The 27,755-nt window shown below is 40.0% G+C and overlaps 2 protein-coding genes across 2 annotated transcripts; one reads left to right on the top strand and one right to left on the bottom strand.

Moving 5' to 3' along the window:
• Positions 1–66: 66 nt before the first annotated feature.
• On the bottom strand, positions 67–11,410 carry hhipl2 (HHIP-like 2). The gene is made up of 9 exons (XM_063497749.1): positions 11,051–11,410; positions 9,811–10,463; positions 8,292–8,435; positions 7,376–7,707; positions 7,097–7,223; positions 6,814–6,959; positions 6,649–6,730; positions 4,752–4,834; positions 67–4,199 (listed from the first exon to the last, which is right to left on the bottom strand). Exons 1-9 carry the CDS (start codon positions 11,408–11,410, stop codon positions 3,637–3,639), a joined length of 2,490 nt encoding a protein of 829 aa, XP_063353819.1. The 3' UTR covers positions 67–3,636.
• Positions 11,411–18,137: 6,727 nt separating this feature from the next.
• On the top strand, positions 18,138–27,676 carry wdr32 (WD repeat domain 32). The gene is made up of 7 exons (XM_063496904.1): positions 18,138–18,827; positions 19,499–19,612; positions 21,432–21,629; positions 22,274–22,476; positions 22,619–22,699; positions 22,784–22,929; positions 23,313–27,676. Exons 1-7 carry the CDS (start codon positions 18,340–18,342, stop codon positions 23,682–23,684), a joined length of 1,602 nt encoding a protein of 533 aa, XP_063352974.1. The 5' UTR covers positions 18,138–18,339; the 3' UTR covers positions 23,685–27,676.
• Positions 27,677–27,755: the final 79 nt, after the last annotated feature.

Raw genomic sequence — 27,755 nt, 5'->3', positions numbered from 1 at the left:
AGATGTCTTCCTGCCTTGTGGGGCAGGAAGACATCTTTGGGCGATCGTGGCTCAAGAGTTGGGAGTTCGCCTTGTAATCGGAAGGTTGCCGGTTCGAGCCCCGACTCGGACAGTCTCGGTCGTTGTGTCCTTGGGCAAGACACTTCACCCGTTGCCTACTGGTGGTGGTCAGAGGGCCCGGTGGCGCCAGTGTCCGGCAGCCTCGCCTCTGTCAGTGCGCCCCAGGGCAGCTGTGGCTACTGTGTAGCTTGCCATCACCAGTGTGTGAATGGGTGAATGACTGGATATGTGAAGCGCTTTGGGGTCCTTAGGGACTAGTAAAGGCGCTATATAAATACAGGCCATTTACCATTTTACCATTTACCTTGTGACTACACGTCCACAGGTTGCAAAAGAAACCGGGGCTTTGGTTATTTACTATTGCAGTTCCACCACTTTTCAATGCACTGATGACATTTTTAGCTGTTTAAATAGATTCATAAATAACTAAAAGGCACTACAGGATGTTAGCACCCATTTCATGGACACAGGCTAAAGAATTAAGAGGCATAACTGTTTAATTTAAATAAATTCATGGTAGGTTATTAAATAAATTTCACCTCATTCGCCTAATACACTAAATGTTGTTTGTGTTTTTTGCTGTACTTAATTTAGGATCGGGCAGCTCGTTGCATGTAAGCCTCACTCTAAGGAATTCAAACAAATAGACAAAACACTGAAACCTGCAAAAACCCGTCTCTAAAAGGGTGAAGAAAGCCATCATTTGTGTGTCACCATACGTCAAAGGGTGATCCCTCTACTTAAAAACCCTCCAGCTAATAATTACAGAGTTAATACAGGTTGATGCACAATAGGATGAGTCACTTCCAAATGTCTGCATGGCCCCTTCGCCGGCACAAAAGGTCTTTTTTTAAGGAACATGTGTGTGTTTGTGTTGAAGCTAAAAAGCAGATTTGTGTTGCACCACCCAGCTGCTTGAACTTGGAACATAGTTACATGAGTCTGTAATTTGTAAGGAATCTGTGGTTTTAAGCAACATATAGTAGACTTACCTACACATTTAAATCCGGCATCACTTTAAATTACTTCTTTCCCAAATCAGTGCAATTTAATATGGAACCTTTAATGTGGAGTGCTTAAAGTCACGGTACCCAATTTCAGCTAAGCTTTAGCTTTTGGACAGATGGCCTTACGTCTGACTCTTGAACACTTTGGTACAGGAGGAGTTTAAAGTCGACTCAGTTAACACAAGTTGCCCAAATCATTTTGAGTTTCCACCTAAACTGTGCTGCCATGTTAGAGGGAAGAGGCTTTCTATCGTCAACCCTTCCTAACAAGCCTTACTTGTTCAGTTGTTTCTATGGTTGATTTTATTTAACATAATGATGATGAAAACATCAGACATACCAATCGTTAAGTGCTCCACATGTTCCACATATGTCTGATGGTGGTGTTCATCGCAAATTGTATGTAGATTATTTTAAGAATAATCTGGCCTGGATCAGATTAGGATCAGGTACAATTGTATTCCATCATGACATCATATATAGATGTCATGATGTCCTGTGATAGTGTGTTGTGGGGCTATATACGAAGATTGAGTGTAATGTGAGCTGTATATGATGACTTCGCATGGTAGGTTTATGTCATATTACAAAATACTGTATGCCTGTTATCAAGCATTGTATTGCTGCAGGATTGTTGTCATGACTGGGCATGCTCACGTCATATCAGAAGTATAAAGCAGACACTTGTGGATGATGAGCTTACTGTCGATTTGTGAAGCACCATACGGTTTTTCAACCATGCTCGACTCTATGACCCAGTTTTTGTGATTTGTCTTTGTGAAATATTGTCCTGTTTCACGAGAACTTGATTTGTAGATCGTGATGAGCAAGTGTGAGCTGAAACGGACAAAATCACTACAATTACATTGCTATTAGGGGCTTTTAAACAGATGACTAGGGTAAGATTATATTGAGCTATAGCTGTGACGCCTATGATTTTTTTAATGTTTCATCTTCTTATGTGAAGCTTATTGCAGCCTTGAATGACCTTTCTTTCACCAAAAATCAAAACAATACACCAATTTCAGCCACTTTATAGAAATTATAAAATATTTTACGACACAGGCATCAAGTCCGGAAGCCAAGGAAATGCCGGACTGTGAGACTTTTGTAACCTCAGGCTGCACAACTGCATGTGGAAGTCGGGGCGGCTTTACGTTTACAGCACACATTATACAAGTCATGGTCACGGCGGTTTCAGTTAAGATCAGTGGTGCAGAGTTTAATTACAGAGAGCTTCTGAGAGTCAAGGATACTTGTTAATGTTTATTTTTAACACTTCCATGTGTTGTAAAATTAGAGTAATTTCAGAAACTGGGCCTGGGTATAAATAGAAGTTGTGTTTTATGTTTGCTGTCTCTTTAGATTTTAGACTAAGCTGATATGTTCTAAATACAGACAGGGGAGAGTTTAACTTGGAACAATGATTTTATGGCAGCTAAATATAAAATATAAAGGAAACAATGTCGTTACATGCATAATTGCATGCACATCCCTGAGCAGTGATAAATGTGTTGGTAGAAAAGAAAAAATATGCACCCATGGTAAAAAGAAAGAACAACCTTGGTCAGTTTTCAGGATTTAGGTGTCAGGATATTATAAAAAAAATGTCTTCTTTTTACCATACCTTTAAGTATTTGTTTTCTGTGTGACTTTATCAGTCTTTCACATTGTTGTGGAGGGATTTTAGCTCTGCCTTATTACAGTGTTCAGTTCCACGAGGATTGTGGACAGGACAGCTCTCTTAAGATCCCACCACAGCATTTCAATCTGGCTGAAGTCTGCGCTTCACCTTGATTCTTTGATTTTTTTCAGCCTCCCTTTTGTAAATTCGCCATGAATTTTAACATTTAACATGCTAACCGAGACCTGTAAAGTCTGATATGAAGCTCTTCGGTTTTTCTGGAGTTTCTCCTTGGGGTGCTGGGAAGGTTAAATGTTTTCCACTTGTGACTTTAAAGTCTAATTTATGAAGCTGCAGAAGAAAAGAAAGTCCTAGAGGAAGAATGAATCCATTTTTCTTTTGACATATTTTGAAACTGGCATCCTGGTCATTATGTGTTACTTTCTCCTTCAATGATGCTTTCAACAGTTACAACAGCTAAAACGACTGCACTGAAAACAAGAATGCTGAATATGAAATGTAGTTTATTGAAGTTTATTTTCAGAGATATGCATAACTGGTATTTAAATGAATATAAAAATCTCAAGTAGCCACTGCTGTACTTTCTACTGGTAACCAATATGAGAAACACTGCTTTAAAGGAATTGTTCAGCATTTTGGCAGAGGCTGCTGATATCTGGAATTGGAGACTTCAGTGTCAACAATAAAGGTGAAATAATAATTAGCAATCTTTAGAAGTGCTGGTGAATTGATTCTCTATTAGAGCCAGTCTTCAGGAGCTTGCCTCTGTCGTTAGCCTTTGCACTAAGCTGCTGTCTCTGTGCATACATGGGAGTGGAATAAGTCTTCCCATAGCTGAAAATAAGAGTAGAACTATTGCTTTAAGATGTGCCAGTCAACACTATCATTTCATGAAGACAAAATCTGATTAAGCTATAATCAGACTCATGTTTGTTTGCTCTTCACCTTAAGCTGTCTTGTCAGTGTTCTGTTGCTTTTTACGTTGAAGTTTGCCTTAGTTTTGTTCACAAAGGCAGGATACTCTTTTGTAGATTCCTTAATCTTCATCTTTGGTCCACTTTGCTTCTGCGCAGCTTTCCTCTGGGGGATCTTCCTCTTTGTGTGGATTTTGTTATCTTTCAGGCCATTGTGGGCGTTTGAAGTGTTTAAAGTCTCTGTGGCAGTTTGATTTGTCTTTGGTTTTACTTTATCTTTGACGCTGACAGTCGTCTTCTTAGATTCCTGCTTCAAAGTATTCTTCTTCGCTTGTATGCTGGCTTTTTTCTTGTTCAGCATTTTGTCTTTTTTCCATGGTTTCAGCATATTTTTCTTCTTTGTGTCTTTGTCTGATGATTTCGGTTTGACCTTTACAGCGGTGCCCGTCGTTGAGTTGCCTGCTGCAGTTGTCGTAGGTTTGATCTGGCTGCTCCTCACTGGCGGTTTGGTGGGGAGTTTGAATTTTCTTGGCGGTGGTCTGGTAGGTTTTTCATTTGTGCCCAGTACAGTCACTGAAATGGTACAGATGTCAATAAGTACCCATTTTCACCATTTTACTCTTCTACAACCACATGTTTTTAAATGGTGTGCATATTTGGCTGAGCCTAAATGTTTGGAATGCTTGTCTCTATTTTAAATATGTTTGATGTAAAACTGGATGCTGCTTTTTATAGTTTTATGTATGAGCCCAGTGTGATTATACAATTTGGCAGCATATAGACAGTAAATCCAGAGAGGGGGAAAAAGCAGGTTCTGCTCAGGACATGCATGCATGAGTAAACAGTGAACCCAGGCAATTTGTCGGCCTGCAAGAACAGATTTTGCTTAAATGTGGCTTGTGTAACACTTACGCTAACCTCTAACATCAGGTTAATTGACTTGATAATATGGTGTGTATATGTTTATATTCAATGCACCTCGAAATATTAGACGTTTCAGGTTAAAAGAAATGTTTTTACTTTCTTAGACGACCTCAGATTTACAACAAGTCTGGTATGCGCACACCATAAAAATGACACATCAAGAAGTGATTGAAATGCAAAGATAAGTTTGAAGTTACTTACATTCCTTTGGCACAAATGGAAACTTTTTTCCCCTCACTTTGACAGGGAGTGGCTTTTGCTTACATTTCCCAGGAGGTGCTCTCCTATAAAAGTAAATGAAGTCCCTTTTTTAATGACAAGATAGTAACTCTGTCTTTGTTGTTTTCTTTAGGACAGCACAATCATATTGTTATTTATTTTATTTAAAAAGTTTAGTTATTTTCTGTACAAAAACTTTCCCACAGCATCCTTAAAACCAACAAAAAGTCATAGTAAAAAGAAAGTACGCACTCTTTTGGTTCTAAGGTTTATGTGTCGAGACATAAAAACATCATCTGGTTCTTATCAAGTGAGTACAACCTCATATGAACCTGTGAAATATTACAGTTTACTCAATGAAAACTAAGCCAAAATGCAGAAACTAAAAGTAAATAAATAAATTAAGTACACTAAATCATTCAGTAACTAGTGGAATCACTTTTAGCAGCAATAACATCTTCTTTATAATGTTATTTCAGTTCATTGAGGTTCGAGGCATTAATTTAAACACAGCTTTGTTAAGGTCCTGCCACAGCATTTCAGTCAGGTTGAGGACTTAAGACTCATTCAGCAGATTTGCTGCTGTGTTTGGGGTCATTCTGCTGTTGCATGACTTAATTTTAGCCAAGTTTTAGCTGTTGGGCAGACGGGCTCACACTTGACTCTCGAAAACTTCGAATATAGAATTCATGGTCGACTCAATGACCACAAGATGGCCTCCACTACTGTGCAGCCGGTATGAGGTATTTGTGTTGATATGCTGTGTTTGCGTTTCTCCGAGTGTGGTGCTCCACTCCTGGGAAGACTGTCAGCTGTCTTGAATGTTTTCCATGTGTAAGTAATATTTTGCATTGTTGAATGACGGAGATGGAGTTGAAATTAATTGGAAATGGTCTTATAACCGTGCACAGATGGGTGGGGAGTAACAATTGTTTCTTTAAAATCATTGCTGATGTTTTTGGTACTTGGCATTGTGTTAACACACCTGAACGCTCCAGACTAAATGCCAACACTCACACTTGCTAATAATCAGTTAATCAAGTGCATTTGATTAGATCCTATCTACCCTTTTAATTCCTATGGAAGCAGTGAGGATATAGTTAGTATTTATACACACTGCTTCAGCATTTTGGCTTAGTTTATATTAGAAAAATAATGAAACAGTCTAATGTATGATGTGTTGTTGTTTGTCTGAGCTTATATTTGCCTAATATAAGACCTGGTAAGAACTAGATTTTTATGTACTGATGCATAAAAACGTAGAACTGAAAGAAAGTCTACTTTCTTTTTATTATGACTGTAGTTTTTGAAAACTCTAATAAAGCTTTCCACCCTAAACAATTTCTATATATCTGAGTAAGGGTACTTCCAAGATTCAAGTTGGATTGGATAGGATTTGTGTTAACTCACAACAATTAAAATGCCTTATTATCATGACCTGATTGCTTGATACAGACTCATAATGCCTCAGTGGATTTTACTTGAAAGTAAAAAATGTTTGCTTGTAAGGGCCTGCCCCTAATTTTGATCCTATAGAAAAAAACCCTTTGAGATGTCAAACGTTAGAATCCTGCTGCTTTAAATGACTGATACAAAATTTCATTCTTGTCATTTTGTGTTAGCGTTTGAGGACTTCTCTGGTAAAGTGACTGCCTAGGATGCAACAGATTGTTGGAAGACACATCCTTTATTCTTCCTTTATGTGCAATTCATAATTATTTGGCTCCCGGGATTTTTGTTCTTTTTCATAACTTGAATTAAAGCCTGTTTGAAAAACACGCCTGTCTTTTTAAATAGTTGCTCCAAGCAGGTGTTCCCATTTAACACAGAGCACGTCCATAATGTGTAAATGTAATATACACCTGGCCTGACACTATACCTGGAGGGGTCCATGAATTTAAACACAGTTCCAAAAGCAGACATGGCACTCGGGTATGACGTAGCCAGGAAATACAGCTCCCCTGGATGACAAAAACAGCTTGTCAGCAGTGTCACACGGGTCTGATCCTGTGATAAACGCTTAAAGAGACTGATCAAACCTTACCTGCTTCATCTTCAGCAAATGAGATGATGAACTTGTGGTGTTGATTGATGAGTCCGGGAAAAGAGCAAGTCTGCGTATCACCCATACACACACTCCTCTCTTTCCAGTTTCCTGTTGTCCTGTCTTCCTCTAATGCCATAATTCGACTGAAAGGTTGACAGCTTTATGTCACTTCGAGCAGGCGAATTAAATAAAAAATGTAAAGGTAACTGAGAAGACACACCAATTGGGTTTTTTTTTTTTTAATTCAGTCTTGAAAAGGCCCAGATAAACATAATCTTACCCACTCATGAAGTCTCCGAAAATGTACAAGCCATTCAGATTGGGTGATTCACATCCTCTGTACACATACCCCCCTGTCACAGACTTCCCAACATGATGGCTGTATGCAAATATAGGGAGGATGTCATCTGTTGTGGCAGAGAAAGACAAACCTAATTTAACTCTGAGAATGAAAACAATCAAAAACGATGAAAATAAAACGTGGCAAACATTTCAAGCAGACAGAAAATAGCTCTTGACTTGTATCACTGGGGAAGCTTCATAAGAACAGAAAACATACTCAGGGAGGAGTTTTGGCACAATTTCATGTCGTAGCACTCGAAGCCCTCTTTGGCCCTCCATCCATAGTTTCCTCCTTTGATAATAATGTCAATCTCCTCGTAGCGGTTTTGACCAACATCCCCGCAGAATATCCGACCTCTGCCGTAGCCGCTCATCGGGTCTCCACGGTCCACGGAGCATCGCCACATGTTTCGTACCCCATAAGCAAACACCTCTGGCCGGGCACCTGGGTCCCTGAGGAATGGGTTGTCAGGGGGCATCCTGTATGGCATGCCACTGGGGTCATTTCCATCCACATCAATGCGAAGCACTTTTCCCAAAAGAGCACTTCTGGATACCAAGAAAATAAATGAAAAACTCAGTGTAGAGGCCTTAAGTGAAAGAATTGTTATTACCAAGCAATCTAAAGGTGTAGATAAATGGATTAATAATTAGTCATTCTTAAATGAACATGCTTTGATTGAGCGCCAGGTCATATTGCACAAACAGTTAATAAATGGTAATGTTTTAAATGGCTGACTAGTTTTAAGTAATATAAGAACATTGATACTGCTGCATAATGCATCTGACTCTTACAACGATTCCTCTGAATGGTGGGCCCTCTCTCTCTACCCACTTTCTTGTATGTCTACTCTGTCTCTATCCAATAAAGGCTAAAATGCCTTAAAAAAAGCCAAAATAATCAAATATTTGTCTAAACTCTTTATAACTCAGAAATGTATGTATAGATGGAGGGTAGGTGTAGCTGAAGGCTATGGAGACTCAGCTGAAGTTTCGCTAAATAGATTAAATTAATAAAAATAACAGCTAACAACGGCAATACCAGGCTTAACGTAATGGCTTTATGGGTGATACACTGTTCACATATTTGACTAGGTTATTATTTTCACTTGAGGGAACCTGAAGGACCTTACTTGTTTTGTGCGTTGCCGTACTTCCCAAATGGATCCCCAGCTTTTCCACCGTCTCCAGTGAAGATGTACAAATAACCGTCAACACCAAAAAGCAGCTGGCCTCCGTTGTGGTTTGCGGCTGGCTCCACGATCTCTAAAATGAACCTGAATGTAAAATGCATGCAGTTCAGAACAATTAGATAAAGTATACGTTAAAATACTTTTTAATAATATTTTTTTATCAGGTTGTCAAGATTCTGAAGTGTGGCCCGAGGCTGGCTTTAATCCAGCATTCAACTCTTCCGCTGCTTTGGTGTCTGTCATTCATTCCCTATACAGTAAAAAATGTCATTCTATTGAAAAAAGTGATGACAGAGCAGGCTTAAGGCACTATTACCTCAGAGATTCTCACCTATGTGAAATGGTCTCTGGCACCCTGTTTCTTTGTTAAAGCAGTGAGTGAAGCAATTTATTCAAAACAATCCTTAAACTGAAACAGGCTGGTTTACAGCTGGTTCTCCAACATGTGGTCATCCTCCTTAAATAGTACTTTTCAGCTCGCTCATGTAGGCAAATAAGGTAAATTTACTGTCTGCTCCACGCATTTGCCTAAGGACCCGAGCAGATCAAACACAGCACCTGTACTGTGGAATGCTGATTCTGTGATTTCTCTCACAAGTAATCTAAAGATCACCATTTTGGTAACACGTTTGCACGAAACCTTTATGCATTGTGCGTTGTTGTTTGCTTTTAACTCAAATGTTGTTTCTTTTGTCTGTTTTAATTGTTTATCTTTCTTCTACATGCCTGCATTGTTCTTATTATTTTTATTTCTGTATTTTTTTCCTTCTCTTTTGTTCACACAGTTATTAGTTTTACTACTTTTCAGTTTCTCTCCTTTGTGATTTTTTTGCCCCGCCCCTAGTAGCATCAACCGTATATGACCTCTTGAACCTTTTAATGGCCTTTGACTTTCCCCTGCTCTCTCTGGATTGTTTGCTGTGTTGTTTTTTCCGTCTCCCGTCTCCTGCCTCTGTGTGTGCTGCATTTGGATATTGTTCCTGCTGCCTCCTCGTTTTATAGTTAGTGTCTGGCTTATGCTTGCTTGCACAAAGAAAGAAAACCTGCTGGAGAGTTGTCATTTCTCTGAGTCCTCCTAAATGTAACACAAGTGTTGAAGTTTTTTGTGGGTCTATAACATACTATAGGGGGTTTGGGGATATAATAATTAAATATATCTCCTGTAAAATTTTAGGATTATGAGCAATAAATGTTTAGAAGGCCTAAAACAAAGTGAAGGACTACTCCTTTTTCTGTTTCACTGAGATATTTTCATAGTTTCACGCTGCAAAGTTCAGGGTAGGTTGTGAATTTTAATGGTCCTCAGAATCCCAGAAAATCGTAAATTGATGTGTAGTGTTTAGCCCTGAACATGTTTATGCAAGGTTGGTGCAATTACAGCCCCTCCCCTGAATGATAATAAAGTCTATGTAGTTTGTGCAGACCTACATCATGAAAGAAAGACCCTCCCTCTGCATACCTCTCTGAGTAGGGATCAGCCACGTTCATGTCATAAGCAGACACCTTCATCTCACTGATCCTGATTTTTTCCAGTTCACTGCTGACCTGGATGGAATAGTAAATAAAGAAGCGTCCATTATCCCGGTACTTTGGGTGGAAAGCCATTCCTAGGAATCCTCTCTCATCCCCCAGCCATGGAGTGGTCATCACCTCCCCGCTCATATCCAGGAAAGGCTGCTCCAGCCGGCTGCCGTCACGTAGGTAAACCCAAACAAAGCCCATCTGTTCTGCAATAAACATTCGGTGTGTGTCATCTCCACTGTGCAGCATCAGCACTGGGTTCCTGAGATTGTTGGCCACTTCAGTCAGGCACAACTGGAGACAACCTCTTGGGTCCTCTACCACCTGTCCCAGGTTACTATTAAGGTCAGAGCTTTTCAAAACATTAGGGTAGCAGTAGTCTTGGTCAGGCAGGTCTACCATGCTGCAGAACGTGGTTACGTCGCGCTCTGCGGCGTACAGCAACAGCTGGTTGACTGTTAAATATTTAAGCACGTGGCGACATTTGGAATGAAACTCAGAGCAGTAGTCAAAGCAAAGACCAGGAATTTCTCTCACAGGTGTGTAGGGGTCCTCAGCATCGTAGAGGTGGGCAGCATATGGAGAGCATTCCTGGATGGGGCAAACACAGTGGTTTACCATTAAGACATTGAAATATGGAAACATGTCATAGTGATTTCATTGTCAGATGTTTTTAGTTCAAATGCGGAAACCATAATCTGATGTTATTGATAATTGTTACAAATATAAGCACTTTGGATTAAAACCTCAATTACAGTTAGATAATATTTGTTTTTATGAAATACTATCAGTCACTAGTAGTCACATTTAATATCTGATGGGGGTATCCAGTATTAGTTTGCTTTAAATTTGAGCAAAATTTCACAGTTTCTATTCAACCATTTATAACAATTATAAAGTTAAGTGATGCCTCAACTTTTGTGTGATTTTTTTTTTATTATTGTAACCCTAAATTGATTTTAACTTAAGTTTAATTAGATTAAACTACAATGAATCAATAGGTCAAGTTGTGTATGTCTAACTTTTTCTGTGAGGACTTTTTTTGTTTGTTTGTTTGTTTGAAATGGAGAACATACAACCAAAACCGCAGCAGACGTGAAAAGACTGCAGTGCACCTAAAGTAAAGATGATGATCATGGCATTAATAGTAATCCTCAAACTCAAGAGAATATATTTACCTGGCACATAATTTCCTTCAGCATGTCGGTACAGAGCTCATGACCTGCCGCTTCCAGCTGTTCAATGATGTCCCAGTACCTCTCCGCGATCATGTTGTCAGTTCCCTGGTCGCAGCATCCAAACTGCTCATACTGATTGCAAAACTCCAGGTGCCATGGAGGTTTAAAAGGTGGCTTGAAGTCCAGGCATTGAGGATGAGCTGATGCTGGCTTGACCGAGGCTAACAGCATCACTGGCACAATCAGGATAACCGCAGGAAGGCTTGGCATCTTTTTAGATGGCCGTAGTTGTGCCACCGCGCGTAAAACCGCGCAGCCGGCTCGGCTTGGATGGAGCACAGCATCCCTCTTCCTTGTCATTTTTGCCTTCTGGCCCCGAAAGAATTCAGTGACTATTCGTTCATATAGGCCATGAGCCAGAGTTTAAGTATGCGAGCGTGCGTTTGAATGCATTTTACGCGTGCGCAAAAGCATGCAGATGGAGGGGGCTCGTTTGCCCTCCTTGTGTCGCCACCTACTCCATCCAGGTGAAAAGTCACTGTGTCACCAGCTCGGCCTCTCATTGGACTAATTAGTACCAATTAAAACGAAACACAATTGTAAAGACTTTATTGGCATTGGTATTTCAATCCCTCGAGTTATTTTCTGCACAGCAGCGATAATGGTAGCAGTAATTATCTACAAGAGGGCACGCTCTGTAGTATGCACACGCGCGGCACGCATACATCCAAAACGCGGCACATTGTGGAGGCATGCAAACATAAACCCAACCACGACACAAACTATAATTATGTCTCACTTCCAAGTTATAGCGCCTCGGGGTAGTGCGCTGTTTGTGCAAGGCCTGCTTATTCATGCTTTTCATCCACTGTCCCAGCAAGTCACTTTTAAATTTGAATATAAGGTCAGAGGTGTCTATCAGCAATTTAGCACCGTGCCAAAGAAAACCAGCAATTCAACGAGACTTTGGCTATTAATCGTTCAAATACTTTATGTCTTACAAGGCTGGCAAGTAAGGACAATAAAATCAGGACTTCCTTAGGTAAACTGGACATGTGGTGTTATACCTAATAACAAAGAGGGCATCATTAAAAACTTGAGGTTATGGATATAACCATGATTCTCTGATAAACATGAGCGTCTCAGTATGGGAAGGACCTATTGTCTAAGCAAAAACACGGAGACATACTGTGGATTTCTCTGTGGCTTTCAAACTCTAAAACAGGCTATGCCAAATACTGCCCCCTACACTATATTGCTGTGTTTGCTATTTCTGCAACAGTAGCATGCCAGCAGTGTCAAACATAAGGTCTAAGGGCCAAAATCCTCCGCCAAAGAGTCAAATTTATACTTGACAATCATTAAAAAATGAACAATTAAATAAGAGAAGATCACGTTTTTTTTTTCATGATCTACTATAGAGATGTTTGATTTTTACAGTGGATTCATTGTCAAAATCATGCACAAAAAAAAAAGAGAAGACATTTTTCTGTCATTTAATAAAAATGTTCCATTTTATAATTACAAGACAGTCTGTGCAACGAGTTTTTCTGTAAATCTAAGCCCAAAGCGGAATTCCTTTATCATGTAGGAAAACTGATGTGTGTAAGTGTATTGTTGAAAACTGAATTCCTTTTTCTTCGATTATATTTATATAATTATCTCAGGGATTAAATTTGTAGTTAAACGTCTTTACACTGGCAGAAAAGAGAGTTTCACTGGTCTGGCCCACTTAAAATCAAAGTGGGCTGTACTTGGCCCACAATAGAAAATGAGTTTATATCTGATATTTGCAATTAAGTATCAAAAGGATTGCTGTGTTGTGAGAGTTATACATCGGGGCAACTAAACAACTTCTGGCTAAGTGCTATGATTAGAGCCATACTGCTACTCTTTGATCAGTGGTCATGACAGTTTGAATATTAACAATCGTGAAACTGAGTTTGAGGCTTATTGTTGCTGATAGTTTCAGTCATTATGCAACAGTACTGTTTATGAGGTTAGGGAAACCTGCAGTCAGCTGAGACTGAAGAACCCTGATAGTAAGATGACATTGAATTCATGTTGATTTTCCTGAGAAACATCTTGAAACAGTTGGATCTTTTACACAGTCACTTTCAAGACTCCAACGTGTTTCTGAGAAAACACCCCAAAAAACAACACATTTACGCTGGCTCTCCTCTCAAGGGTGCCCAGCCAGACTCCCCAAATGACATTTTATCCGTCCGAAGGGCATTAGCTGAAAGTACGCAGGAAAACCAAAATCTAGAGAACATGATTATACAAATCCAAGCAGAGAAAATTCAACTTGAAGAGAAGTGCAGACACACGGAGGCACACATTGTGCCTTTCTTCCAATAAACACTTGGAAGAAAGGCACAATGAATTTCTCATGAACCAACAACAAGAGCAAGAAATTAAAAATATGCAATATAACCCCAACATGGATATTATAAAGGAGGGCTGAGAAATAATGTTTAATCAAGCACAGCAGCAGATTGTAAACCTGATGACAACAAACAAGCACAACAAATACAAGCTATTAATCAGGAGCTACATGGGAATCTCCAAGACACAGAGAAAAAGAATCAGGAGCTGCAAGTAAAATTTGATGAAGCCCTGGAAAAAAAGAGTTTCTTCAAGAGAAGAAACAAGAGGACATAAAGGAGAAAGAAATGGAAAGTAAACTCCAAAACATGGAGGAAGAACATCATGTGTTGCAAATACTGCTTGATGAAGCACTGCACAAAAATGCAGAAATGCTTCAAGAGAAAGAGCAACAGGAAGAAATACAGAAAAAAACACAACTTATTCTCCAAGACTTTGAAAGGAAAAATCTACAACTGCACGCATGTTATAATGAAATGAATGCGAAAACCATTGAACTAGAAGGAGAAAAGGAAAAACTGGAAAAATAATGCTCAGACATGCAATATAGGTTCAATGAAATGCTGAGAAAAAACAGAACTTAATAACAACTTGAGGTGCAAAAACAATGAAATGCAGGTGCAAGGGAAGAACTGAAGAAAACACACAAAGACCTGTAGTGTACGCTTCAAGAAATCCAGAGCAGAAATGAGGAGTTAGAAGACATGTACAACAAAGTACAACAGAGGAATATAAACATGCTACAGGCAAAGCGAATACAGGAGGCAAAATCTAAAAAACTGAAAGAAAAGCTTAAAGAAAAACAAGCAAAATTAGAAGAACTGGAGAAAAAATGCAAGAAATTTGAGGAGCAAAATGCAGGAACAATTGATGAACTGAAAACCCTCATCCTACAGAAGAAAGAGCTCCAGGAACAGTGCCTGAAAAATAAGAAAAAACGCTTCTGCTCTTTCAGGAGGAGGGACCCTACTGCTTCCTCACTTAATCATGAGAAGGCATAGCCTTGTCTTCCGCCACCTCTTTTCTATCTCATCACCCCTCTCCCTTTCTCTCCGACCACCTCTTCATCACTCTCCATGTTTTCTTTCTCCAAAATATTCGTCATCCTTTTTCTTTTCTTTTTTCACCCTCACCCCCAAACCTTCTGCCACAGGTTTCTTCCTGCTTAAAGGGAGTTTTTCCTCCTTGCTCAGAGGGGATTGTTGGAGTTTTCTCTCCTCTGTCTCTTTCCTCCTTTCTAATCCTTTCTTTTCACCACTTTTTCGCCCTTCTACCCTTGCTTTACCCTCTTCCTTTCCTCTATCATCTCCCAACCCTCTGTTCACTTTTGAGAACACATGGTAGGGAGCTGGGTGGAGGGGGCAATAAACACAATCAACCATATTTTTACATGTGTCAAATCAGTGTCTTCGTTAAAGAATAATTCATTTTAAGAAAATTAAGAAAGGTTTGATAGCTGCATGTGTTGGTTTGGCAGCACATTTATGTTTTACATTTCTAGCAGTATCTGTTACGATCTCCTTGTTTGACTCACGCAATAAAGAAAGGGATAGACGAAAAACACAGAGTTATGTTTCTCTTACAGGCCAGAATATCAGCAGATGTTTAATATAAGAGAAACACATGTATAATATTCATTATTTAGACTGATGAAGAGCAAAAATTTGATACATATTTGGATTAAAAAATTAAAAAATAAATAGATGAAGGAAAAATTAAACATGTTCTTTAAAAAAAACAACAACAAAAAAACGTTAACATATTGTAGCACTGTAGATATTTACAGATAGCTAGGACCAGAGTCTAGATTTATAAGAGCAGTTTATACTGAAAACCTGAAGTAACAAACAACAGACCATCGTGAATTTTGAACTGCTGGCTGTTTTATGGAAAATGGAATACACAGAAGTGTACGTACAGTTTCGGCACTTAAGTTGTTGGATCTAAATCCCAGAAGGAATTAAATAAAAGAAGAAAACAACAACAAAAAACCCCAAAAAACAAAAATAAATCTCTCTCACTTCCCACTTTAGGTTTGGTTTTAAATCCTGATTTGTGTCAAATACCAGTTAACCCTGATTAGTTCCTTTCAGGTTAATCTAAGTTTCTTTTAGTTGTTGTTCTAACTCTCTGATCAATATGAGTCAGCGTAGTTCTAATAACTCGATTTAATTCAACCTTATTTAGTTCAACCAACCCATTTACTCACTGTACGTACAAAGTGGCTGGTTATGAATACTCAGTAACACTTCAATGAGTTACCAATGCAATTCCAACACAATGAATGGAATTAGGATGCTGAACATGAAATCAAATGTCCACAGATTTACAAGAAAATCGTTTGAAATCACAATTCAGAAAACAACAATAGCTCTAATCAGGCTTAAGTCCTCAGAACGTTGCAGCAACAGAAATTATTATCAAGGGGTGCTGTGTGGTAGGTGGAGACGCAATATGCAGGACTCCTTAGACAAACATAAACTCAAAATAAGCTTTATTAGCTATCACTGGCAAGCTTAATAGAAACATAAGGCAGAGTTAACTGGAGCAGACTGACTGGAAGAACTAACACTGACTGACAGACTGGAGCGCACACAACATAAAGGGATGTGACGACGACATGTTGCATCCCTGAACAGAATCAACTTTCTGGAATTTCCTGGCAAGGTTTTTTGATACAGAATCCTTAAGTTATTTTTCATAGCACTAGTTTTGTGTCTCATTATGGGAAAAATATTTTTTTCCAGATTGCCAGACGTGTCTCCTAAGAAGACAACTATCCCCAGTAGTATTTACAGAGGTTAAAACTCCACCGAGGAAGAATTTGCAATGCTAGCCGTACCTTATAGCAAAATGTTGCTACTTTAACAAATATTGCTGCTTCCTGAAGTTAAAGGGTTGTGAGCATTCATCATTAGCAATAGCTACAGGACAGCCTATTATGTTGTGGTTTCTCATGTCACATCATGTGATACAATCACTAGTGCTAAGGGGGAAAAAAGTGTGTAATCCCCAACTGGTCGGTGGTTCCTGGAGGTTGGTGGTTCTCGCTGGGTGAAATAAGTTGTAAAGAAGTTGCTGCACCAGAAATCTAGTTATTGTTTTGGTTGCAGATTGCTACAGTTGCCTGTACTTTTTCATGTTTGCCTCCTAATACTTGCTAACTACTAGCCAAGCATGTCCATAACTTAATTGTCACCTAAATTTATAACCACAATGGAATTTTGTTTGATTCGCAATTAAATGTGTGTTCATACAGTCCATTATTTCCATTTAAACTATGACTACAGGAATATGCTACCAACCAAAGCAGTCTTAAGGAGGTTTTCACAAACTGTTCAGATTACACATTTTCCTTAATAAGTCATTTTCTTAATTCTTCATTTGTCAGTTAATCTTCCTGTAAAAGGCTATATATATATGTGTATATATATATATATATATATATATATATATATATATATATATATATATATATATATATATATATATATATATAACCACATACATATATTTTACTTCAAATATCTGATATATGAGAAAACAGATTATTTTAAAATAGCTCAGTATGGTAAGCAGGAGTCAGGTGTTTCTTACCAGAAATGCACTGAGGAATGGACACACCCTTGTGGAGAACCTGTGAAGCTACAGCTGTGAAGCTGATTTTGACCCATCATCCATGTGGAAAGCATCTGATTGCCAACGTTTGGATTTTTCAGCATGGCAATAATCCCAAACAACTTGCCAATGTAGTAAAAGCAAACCTGTATTGAAAAACACACACTGGAACACTATCAGTCACAGATTGGCCTCCCCAGAGCCTGGATCTCAACATTACTGAAGCAGTGTGAGATTATCGTGACAGAAAATGGAACAAAAGGCAGCCAACATCCAAAGAAGAGCTTGTAATGTCCTTTAGGAATTCTTTGGAGCTATTCCTGAAGCCTACTTAAAGAAATTACTAGAAATTGTGCCTATGAGAGTTCAGGCTGTGTTGAAAAAGAAAGGTGATCATACCAAACATCGACATTCAGTCTCCTTAGAATTGCACAATCTATTTCTTGCCTTATATGCCGCATTTCCTTGCATGTTTACACATGTTCAAAAAACATTGCTGCATTTATTTACAGTATTCTTGTAAAATATTAAAAAAAAAAAATGAGGATTGGCTCAAGGCTTTTGACTTGATGTATTATTATCACTATTATTATTGTTGTAACCTTTTTATGACAGTGTTTGCTTTGTTGATCTTCCTGCGCTGTTTACACCTTAAACATTTCAGTCTTGCGCATTTATATTGTCATATTCATAAATGAATTTGTGGTTAACTATTGTCACATAGCAAATCCACTTATTCAGCAGATGGCAGCAAGCAACCTGCTAGGGAAAGGAAACGGAACTACGTCATTGTTTGCGTTTGTTTTGGTGCGAACAAAACAAGTTATCTGAAAGAAGCACGAATCTTCCGCTTGGATGTTTCAGTTCGGCATTTCGACTCAAGAAAACGGGCTTATTTGTACGTGTCTTATTTCGCTAATAATGAGTAGAAGCACAGTTTAGGAGTAATAAACAATACTTATATTGTGTTTTGCTTTATATAAGACACACGCATAGAGTTTTAAAGGCTATTTGTGCTTTTATTTTGAAGTTTAATCATCATCTTCCGGTGGAATTTAAGCTAACATGTGTGTGGTTTAACGGGAGGCGTTAAGGCGCTGGCAAACCTAGCAACAAAATAAAATTTGCCCAGCGTAACCTATGCACCTAAAATGCTCTGCAATGGATTCTTAAAAGAGTGAAGGAAGCAGCGGGTTCGTGTTCATTTGGTGACGGGCCAGCCTACTTTTCGAGACCCTGCACCCCGAACCGCAAACGTCTGTGCGGACGCTGGAGAAGCTACAATGAGCTCGGAGCACCAGAGCGACAGCGAGGACACCGACGAGTCGCGGGACAGGCCCAACGGCGGCACCGTCTCCGACAAAGAGGAAGACCCTGACATTAACGATTCGGATGAGGAAGATGACATCGCTCGGAGAGCTTCTCCTTCACCCCCCGCGAGCAGCGAGGGTCTAGTGGCTCCTATCGCGGGGTCTCCCGTATTGGAGGAGCGAGAGCCCCGCTCCAGACCGGCCGTCGCACCGCTGAAGAAGTGCACTGATGGTAGCTCCGACACTGGTGGTGGCTCCGACACTGACAGCTTCAGGGGTGCTAGCCTGTTTTCTTGGTTGCAGAGCAGGACTATAAGACGAGGGGTGTTTGTGGACCCAGCTCGGGATAACTTCAGGACAATGACAAGCTTGTACCGCTCTATGAATCCGGCTGTAGAGTCAGTTAACCTGAGCACTCAGACCCATGGAGCCGTGTTTAACCTGGAGTACTCCCCGGACGGGTAAGATTTGTCTGCGTTTTAGGGTGTGGAGTTGAGAGATTTCCCGATATTTGTCCGTTAAAAGCTTGAATTTAAAAGCCAAATTCGTCATCACCTACCTACCTACTTCATCTCATATATACGTACTCCTTGGTGTTTAATGATGACATAATAAATGGTTTCCAGACAACCCCATAAGTTTGTTCACTGATGATTAAACAGTACGTTCTTGATATCCTTTAAATGTAACCTAGAAAGTCTTGTACAACTCGTGAGTACTTCTCGGACTTAAGCCAAGAGACAGCAGATGCAAGAAACAAATCCTGCAGACAAACCAGGTCAAGCTGTGCCCAGTCTGGGTCACATTTGTTTTGTGGGCTCACACTTCCTGTCCTTGCTGTACCGTGATAGCGCTGCTGTGCACAATACTCGTCAATACTCAATATTTTTTTTAAATTTTACCTATTCTTGTTGTGCAGTTTTAGTAACATTGTTGTGACGCATTATTATAGCAAAAATGCAATGAGTAGTGTAGAGTCAATGCAAGTAAAATTCAGCCTGTCTACTTATTAGATTGCCTATAAACTGAGAAAATATTCTCCTTTTTCCCCCTTATGCTTTCATTTGCTGCTGCATAACATCTTGTCACACATGGACAAAGAGATCAACTGTTTTTTTCCTCTTCTGATTAGGTCTGTGCTGACTGTGGCCTGTGAGCAGACTGAGGTCCTGCTGTTTGATCCAATCTCATCCAGACACATCAAAACCCTGACGGAGGCCCACGAGGACTGTGTCAACAACATAAGGTGCATTCTTCTAATCTTGAATCTCTGGGGAAAGATTTTACAAATTGGGTCTGTAGCGCAGTAAAAGGGAGCAAGAGACCTGTGGGTTAAGGTAATAAAACATAATAAAGAGTCTGTATTACAGCATGAGTCTTTAAATCATTTTTAAGTATGACATGCAGAGACTAATAAAAACTACTTGGATGCATTTTATTGGGTCTGAGCTCTCGCTGTGAGGATGCAAGAAAGAGATGTTGGATGGAAGAGCTGAAGGTGCCAAATAAGAAATCCTTCCGCATTTCAGTACAACCTTAGTTGAACAACAACACATATCATCCATTGCCTTTATTTATATGACAAAAATTAAGCCAAAATGCAGAAGCAGTGTGTGGAAAAACAAAGTAAATATTTGCAGCTTCCATAGAAATTGAGCAGGTATGTAGCAGCCAATGAAATGCACTTCATTAATAGATAATTAGCAAGTGTGAGCACCTCTATAAGCACAGACGTTTTGTCATTTTGCAGGTCTGGAAAGTCAGGACTGTCTTAAAACAAACCCAAGGAGGAAAGACAAAAGCAGTCATCTTAGAGAAGCAGCTGTTGTTGTCCCATCAATCTGAGAAGGGTTATGAGGCCATTTCCAAACAATTTGAAGTCCATCATTGCAGAATGATGGACTTCAAATTGTGTGAAAAATATTATTCACAAAAGCAAAATATTCAAGACAGCCAACAATCCTAGGCTCTAAGGCCTCATTTAGTGTGTTTAATATTAAAGTTTATGACAGGACTGTACTGAACAGTTATGGCTTGTTTGGAAGGGTTGTCAGGAGAAAGCCTCTTCTCCCTAAAAAGAACATAGCACCCATCTTAGATCTGCAAACCAACACCTGAGCAAATCACAAAGCTTCTGGAACAATCCCCTTTAAGACAGAAGAGACCCAAGCAGAGATGTTTGGCCATAATACACAGGCCCACGTTTGGAGAAAGCGCCTCACAGCAGCTGTCAACGTGGTTGTGGAGGGCTGATGATTTGGGCTTGTTTTGCAGTCACGGAGTTGACCATGGACTGTTTTGTATACCAGAGTATTCAAGAGTCAAATGTGAGGCCATCTGTCCGACAGCTAAAGCTTGGCTGAAATTGGATTATGTAACAGGACAAAGATCCAAAGCACAGCAATAAAGCGGCAACAGACTGGCTGGAAAAGAAGAATCCAAAGTCCAGACCTCCTTCTGATTGAAATGCTGTGATGGGACCTTCAGAGAGCTATGAATAAATGAATGCCTCCAAACCTCAATAAAGTGAAGCAACGTTGTAAAGAAGAGTGGGCCAGAATAACTCCACAACAATGTGAGAGACTGATAAAGTCGTACAGAATGTGAGAACATCACGTTATTGCTGCCAAAGGTGGTTCTTCAAGCTACTCAATTATTGGGTGCACTTAGATTTTCACACAACTGCTTCTGCATGTTGGTTTAGTTTCTGTTAAATAAATAATGATGCAGCGTAATGTGTCATGTATTGTTCTTCAGTGGCAGTTGTATTTAAAGAGAACCTGCTAGGAACAAGAATTTTATTTTCACCTAATATGTAAAACCATAGAATTGGAACAGGGTGTATTTTCATTTCCACAGGACTGTAGTTTCATTTCAGCAGCATCAGCACCCACTTGATAAAAGACTTCCATGTGGAATAGCTCTCTTCTCGCTCCTCACAGTGTAATTACGGAACTGGGAGATCTTCACGAGGATGGCAGCGTGGGGAAGCGCCCCAGATTGGTTAACCTGTGTCGAAATTACTATCCACTGGGTTTCCTAAATCTGTGTTTCTCTCCCTGTAGGTTTTTGGACAATCGTTTGTTTGCCACCTGCTCCGACGACACCACAATTGCATTATGGGATCTGCGTAAGCTTAACTCAAAGGTTTGCTCATTGCACGGGCATGCCAGCTGGGTGAAGAACATCGAGTATGACACCAACACTCGTCTCCTTGTCACTTCTGGCTTCGATGGTAATGTCATCACATGGGACACTAACAGGTTAGTCATTGTCTACGGTATGTTTATTTTATGTCCGTGTGCTCGTTGTGTCTCTGTGCCATGTACAGTTATGGTGAAAATAAAGTATATCCTTATTAGAAGTGGCCTGTACTTCAAACCAATTTCACCATGCCCAGGGTATCTTATTGTGATCTGGATTTTGTGTCTTTTGGCTTTCAATCAAAATGCTTTAATTTAGTTAGTTATTTAGTTTCATATATGTTACTACATGTTATACAAAAATGGCAAAAATTTCAAATACTGATTTCAGTCATGAGCTAAAACCTCGGGTTTCGCACTGCACTAAATACAACCTTTCAGTCAGTTTTTCCCAGTATCAGATATTAATGTGGGTGGATAGCTCTAATATGATCATCTCCAGGATACAGCTTTGGCTGAGATGATCATATTACGTCTGTGATATTAGACCACAGAAGCCCAAACCACCCGCTGGTCGACCTTTCTGTACACAAAGGGCAACCAATCAGAAAGCTGGGATAAAGGGAGGGAGCGGGAGCTAAAACAGCTGATTTGAGGAAATGAAACTGAGGGGCTGCACCAAGGCTGATCTATACAAGAAGGGTTTTATAAGATATTGTAATCTAACTGTCTGTTAAACCTTAATTACTCCCCTGCCATTATAGGTTTACAGAGGATGGCTGCCCACACAAAAAGTTCTTCCACACTCGCTACTTAATGAGGATGCGCCTGACACCTGACTGTTCCAAGATGCTCATTTCTACTTCCTCAGGGTACTTGCTCATCCTCCATGACCTGGACCTCACCCAGTCCCTAGAGGTGGGCAGCTACCGAATGCTACGAGCACGACGGACTCCCCTCAGCTCAGGTCAGATCAGGCTCAAGCGCAAATTAATGAAGTGTTTTGCTCACGTTCTTTCATCTTAATTAGCTGAAAATATGGGCTGAAAATATAGGTTGGTGTTTATTAAAAAAAAAAAAAACTACAAATGCCTTTTGTGATTTTGTAGATGGAGGCACATCAGCATCCAGATCAGCTTGTACTCCTCGCCAGGGAAATGACTCCAGCAAGCTCCACCCTCATAGAGAAGGTCAGGGCGAATCATGATATAGAAGGGATAAACTACTGACACCTGAGGCTTTGTCTTTAATGTTATGAAAAACTGTGCTCGCAGGTCTTTCTCCCAGAAACAGTCTGGAGGTGTTAACTCCAGAGATCCCCGGCGAGAGGGACAGAGGGAACTGCATCACCTCCCTGCAGCTCCATCCCAAAGGCTGGGCCACACTCATCCGATGCTCCAGCAACATGGACGACCAAGAGGTGAGAAACATGGAGCGGTGCATGAAGCTGACATAATCACAGTTTTGTTTATTAAAATGCCTTAAACCACCAAGCTCCCTCTTCATGCTATTTCTGTAATCCACACAGGCTAAAATACACCTTCACTAATATTTGTTCCCTCTAAAAGTTTTATATCAACCAGAGGTTTTTGTTAGCCATTAACAAGCGTAATTCTGGCTGTATATTTGACCACTTTTCTTGTAGAACCGAAGTGCAGTGTCATAATTTTAAGCAGCTCACAAGTAAAAGGCCACTAAAGGCCATATTTCCAGTGATGACGCTGATGCGATTGCGTATTTAATCATCTGGTATTAAACTGCATCACTTGTATGTCCGCTTTCTCACTGCCTTTCTCTCTTCAGTGGACGTGCGTGTATGAGTTCCAGGAGGGAGCACCCACTCGCCCGCTGGTGTCCCCCCGTTGCTCCCTCCGCCTTACCCACTACATTGAGGAGGCCAACGTGGGGCGGGGCTACATCAAGGAGCTGTGCTTTAGCCCAGATGGACGGCTCATTTGCTCCCCTTACGGCTACGGCGTCCGCCTCCTGGCCTTCGACGAGCGCTGTGGCGAGCTGGTCGACTGCCTGCCCATCCAGACCAGCTGCCTCAGGGAGATACGCTCCATCTACTCGCACAGTGACGTAGTGCTCACCACAAAGTTCTCCCCAACACACTGCCAGCTGGCCTCGGGGTGCCTCAGTGGGCGCGTGGCCCTTTACCAGCCCAAGTTTTAGCATCCGGTGCTGTTGAAGAAAGAAGTGTTGCAGACCTCAGTGAAGAAGTACTGATTAGGGTTTATGCACAGAAGGTCTGAGAATATATCAAAGAAGCATTAGTTTATTCATAATCACACAAAAATCTATAAAAACCTTGCATTGCCCAAGTTTAGTGCAGCTACTTAATCTCTTTGATTTTTAGTCTTTTGCCATTATGTGTTTACAGATTGTTTAGCTACTGAGAAATATGCTTAGCTTCTGTATGTTGGAAACATTAAAGGAAAAGTTGTCAAAAACTCTAAAAAGGAGAAAAAAACGTGTAGCAATCCTGAATCGGATTCCCAGCATCTGTTTATCTGAATCTTTTTCCGATTAACTAAAGAAACAAACCCTAAAAGTACTTCTTGACCCAGGTCTGCAGCAGCTAAGCAGGCAAAGTTAGTTTGGATTGTAGGTGTCAGCTGATAACAATTGACATGGGAGAAGAATGGAGAAGACTTGAGGTGTGGATCGGTGGCCAGACTGCAGCAGTGGATGGAAACCTCGCTGACCCTGAACTTTAAGAAGAAAAAAAAGGCAGTACAAGAAAGATCAGTTGGGTTTTACTTTTCTCCTTGGAGACAGTGGCGCAACGTGGCATCAGTGAAGGACAAGCTCGTTCTTTTTCATATTAAAGATTCATTCTCTATAGCAGTAAAAAACTTTGATTTTGTTGAGACTCAGCACACCCAGATGTTGCTGTCTCAGGACAAAAACACTAAGGATGCAAGCGGACATGAATCCTAAAGGGACAAGTAAGGAACAGGCGCTTTCGTCTGTCGCTGGTCGTCTCAATTCGGCGTCCTCTGCTGCACATCGTGTCGCTCTCTGCTGCTCTGCTCATGCCTTTTCTCCACAGGTGCTGCTTCTCTGCTCATACAATCTGAACTTTGACCCCTGACTTCAAGTACGTTTTCTGTCTCCACCCTGTTTCTGCCTTCATGGTCTTTGATAGTTTTTTTTAAAGTGGTTTTATTGGTGTATGAATTATGGCACTACTTGTAGCACGATGTTTGATGCTATTCTCACGGTCACTGAGGCTACTTTAGGAGTAGATACATTGGAGTCACTTTTCATTTCCTGTAAGTGGAAACTGCTGAAGTCCAGCTGCTGTCGGTGTCTCATTTTCAGATTTTTCCACACCCACTCTTTGTAAAAATGAAAATGTAGTAGCAGTTAAGTATTTTTCTCTTAAACATTGCTGGCATTATTATAGATTTTCCACATCGAGCACGCTGCTCTGGCTTCCCAACCCTTCCTGCGTCTCTCAGCACCTACATCGTTTCATCTGAAAATGCAACTCTTTAAAATATTTTCATCTGACTTACTTTTTTCTTTTTCACTTTTTTCCCCTCCAGTGTTACTCAAACAGAATGGTGCACTAAACGTATTTACAGTTAGCTACAGTATCTATGTTCAAATAGTGAGGCTAACTAATGTGTTTCTAATGTTTTTGACTGCATTGGAGCTGTCAGACAGCTGGAGACAGACAAATAAGCTGTTTCATTAATGCTTGCTGTAGAATATTGCCTTTTTATTTTATCAGTGGCATGTTCACTTTTTGACTGAGAAAGATTCTTTACCATTCTTTATTTAACATTTGCAAGATGAAATTGTGCTTTTTCTACCCCTGAACCTAAGTTTGTTGGTTTTTGGAGAGTGCTAATCCACACTGTTTTGTCACACCTAGTGTTTCACGTTTGCTTGTGTTGGCATAAAGTTGATAAGCAAGGCGTTTCTCCTCTTTAAAGGAGCAGATTGCTTTGACTGTTCTAGTAAGAGCAATGCTTTTGTGTTTTGTATAGCTGCTGTAAGCACATGCCTGATTGTTACAACTGTAATGTATACTGGCTACAGTACATACTGACTGACTGCAGAGTAGATAGGAACTTGCTGTTAGGGAAACAAACAAAAAAAAAAAAAAGACAGAAGCGTATACTACTATGCATACCAGCCTCTTAAGATAATTCTTCTTTCTTATTTATGTGAGGCTCTGTGTTGAGCTCTTAGATGCCAAATGTTTTGTTTCTGTTTTTTATTTTCTTTTTCTTTTTTTACTTGGACTAATCTGCCGTGAGCTAAAAATGGGTATCTATTTGTGGATTTGGAAATATCTTCTCTCGTTTCACATTTTGGGAAGTGTCTCATTCACATCTGGTGGGGTGTTGAGATGGAACTACATTCATGCCTTTGGTATTAAAGGGGGAACTGTTGCTTTATGGATATATTGAACACTCAGTATTTAGTGGTGTATATATGACAGTGTTTAGATGCTCTAAATTCTGAACCTGTGTCTCTAAACCTTAATGTTAAAAAAAAAACAAAAAAAAAACTGCAAATATAAGAGTGCAGCAGCACCCCCTACAGTCACAAAATGTTAAAATGCTGGCTAATTTACGGTTTTACGGTCATGTGACCACCAGCTCCACTTGTTTGGCATCTTGGATGAGTCTTGGACACAAGTTTTGGACAAGTTGCAAGGAGAAAATATGTATTTTAGATAGCGGCTGATGGCAATACCTGTGAAATCGATTGCTAAAACCCCCAATTATTCTCCCCCCCCCAAAAAAAACAAAAAAAACCAAAAAACCTCTGTGTGATTGCTACCAGATTCCTGTGGTTGCATGGAGTTTGCGTCAAGCAGCAACTAATCTGCAAACACTCACCAACTAGTCTGACTGCTAGTGAAACAGAATGTTCACCAAGTAAAAGTTTGCATTTTTCAAACCCAGAAGCTACATCCATGTTTTATACCATCTGTGCAGCCAACACGCTCCAAAACATTCTGGTTTTGTAGCGTTTCTGGGTTTTTTTGCACTTTTTTGCTCGACTAGTAGTTGGCGAGTGTTTGCAGACAAGTCGGTGTCTTCCACGAAGAGCACATCCAGCCCTGGCAATTTGAGAGCGACCAAAGCACTCTGAGATTTTGCAGTAGTACCCTCTTTGAGGCAGATTTTTACCTAGCAACAGCACGCAACCGCTCACCAACCGTTGGGGGAAATATACATTTTCTTCCTGTCCCGAATGGTGATTGTATCTCGTCCATTTTGGCTGACAACGAGCGACTTGCATATGACCTCAAAAACCTTTATAAAGCCAGTGGTAAGATTAGCATAATCACTGGGAAGATTACTAATTAGCACTTATGTCTCCCTTGGCTAGTCAGTGTGCCAGTGGATAACATTTAATTCTGTTAGATAAAGCTGGGCTAGCTGCTTCCAGTTGTTTCCACTTTGTGCTAATCTAATGCAAACTGGCTGTTAGGGGTAACTTTATATTAATTGTGAGTGAAATAAGTGCCACAACTCAGTGCCACAAAATGTTGGGGGGAAAAAGTACGTGATAACATTTAACTTCATTTGGGTTTGAGGTGATAACACAGGTGGATTCTTAGATTCTAGCTCACTGTATGGTCCTGCAAGCAATGAGAAAGGATGCTTTTAACACTTTGTACCTCAGTTACATGCTCAAAATGTGTTTTCAGTATGTTGCAAACGGAGTCCAATTCACCTTCAGCTCAGTCGTCTTTCTTTCCCTTAGAATTATTTAATTTCTTTGATTACTGACATTTTAAAAAAGTAGACATTTCTTCTGTAAACAGCTACTTTAAAATGAACTGACTGAACTGATGGTTAAAGGATGCTGTATATTCACCGCTGCTTTTATTTCACTTATTATACTCACGAGCTCTTTGAGGAAAAGTGTCTTATCTGCCATTTTCACTTCAGGTATAGTAACTAAACACCGGGTTCATTTTTAGGAATTTCTTTGTTGTTTTATTGCTGCGGTTCTGGGTTTTTAACCTGTTTTCAGCTGTGGGTTAAAGGAATGCTCCCAGTATTTGTGGCGATCACAGCTGGGGGGGAGGGTAGATGCACTGTTGTTTCCTACCTGGTTACACAGAGTAAGTAATCCTGACAGTGATACTAAAAATGGTACTTATCAGAAATAAAAACTTAGCTTCTTTTTCACTGCTGGCTGCTCTGTGTTTGGGTCCTTTATTGTTAATTTTCTCTTCATTTATTGATTTATTTTAAAATTCATGTGTCC

This window comes from Pelmatolapia mariae, linkage group LG16_19, assembly GCF_036321145.2.
Source record: "Pelmatolapia mariae isolate MD_Pm_ZW linkage group LG16_19, Pm_UMD_F_2, whole genome shotgun sequence".
Classification (NCBI taxonomy): domain Eukaryota; kingdom Metazoa; phylum Chordata; class Actinopteri; order Cichliformes; family Cichlidae; genus Pelmatolapia; species Pelmatolapia mariae.
The sequence above is the reverse complement of the archived record's forward strand: the minus strand, read 5'-3'. Positions and strand labels throughout refer to the sequence as shown.

Coding starts and splice junctions, on each gene's coding strand:
- wdr32 (XM_063496904.1), top strand. CDS start 18,340: ATGAGCTCGGAGCACCAGAGCGACAGCGAGGACACCGACGAGTCGCGG. Junction 19,613..21,431: donor GACTGTGTCAACAACATAAG/GTGCATTCTTCT, acceptor CTCTCCCTGTAG/GTTTTTGGACAATCGTTTGT. Junction 22,930..23,312: donor GCAACATGGACGACCAAGAG/GTGAGAAACATG, acceptor TTCTCTCTTCAG/TGGACGTGCGTGTATGAGTT.
- hhipl2 (XM_063497749.1), bottom strand. CDS start 11,410: ATGACAAGGAAGAGGGATGCTGTGCTCCATCCAAGCCGAGCCGGCTGC. Junction 6,731..6,813: donor ATTTGCTGAAGATGAAGCAG/GTAAGGTTTGAT, acceptor TTTGTCATCCAG/GGGAGCTGTATTTCCTGGCT. Junction 4,835..6,648: donor AAATTCATGGACCCCTCCAG/GTATAGTGTCAG, acceptor TTACTTTTATAG/GAGAGCACCTCCTGGGAAAT.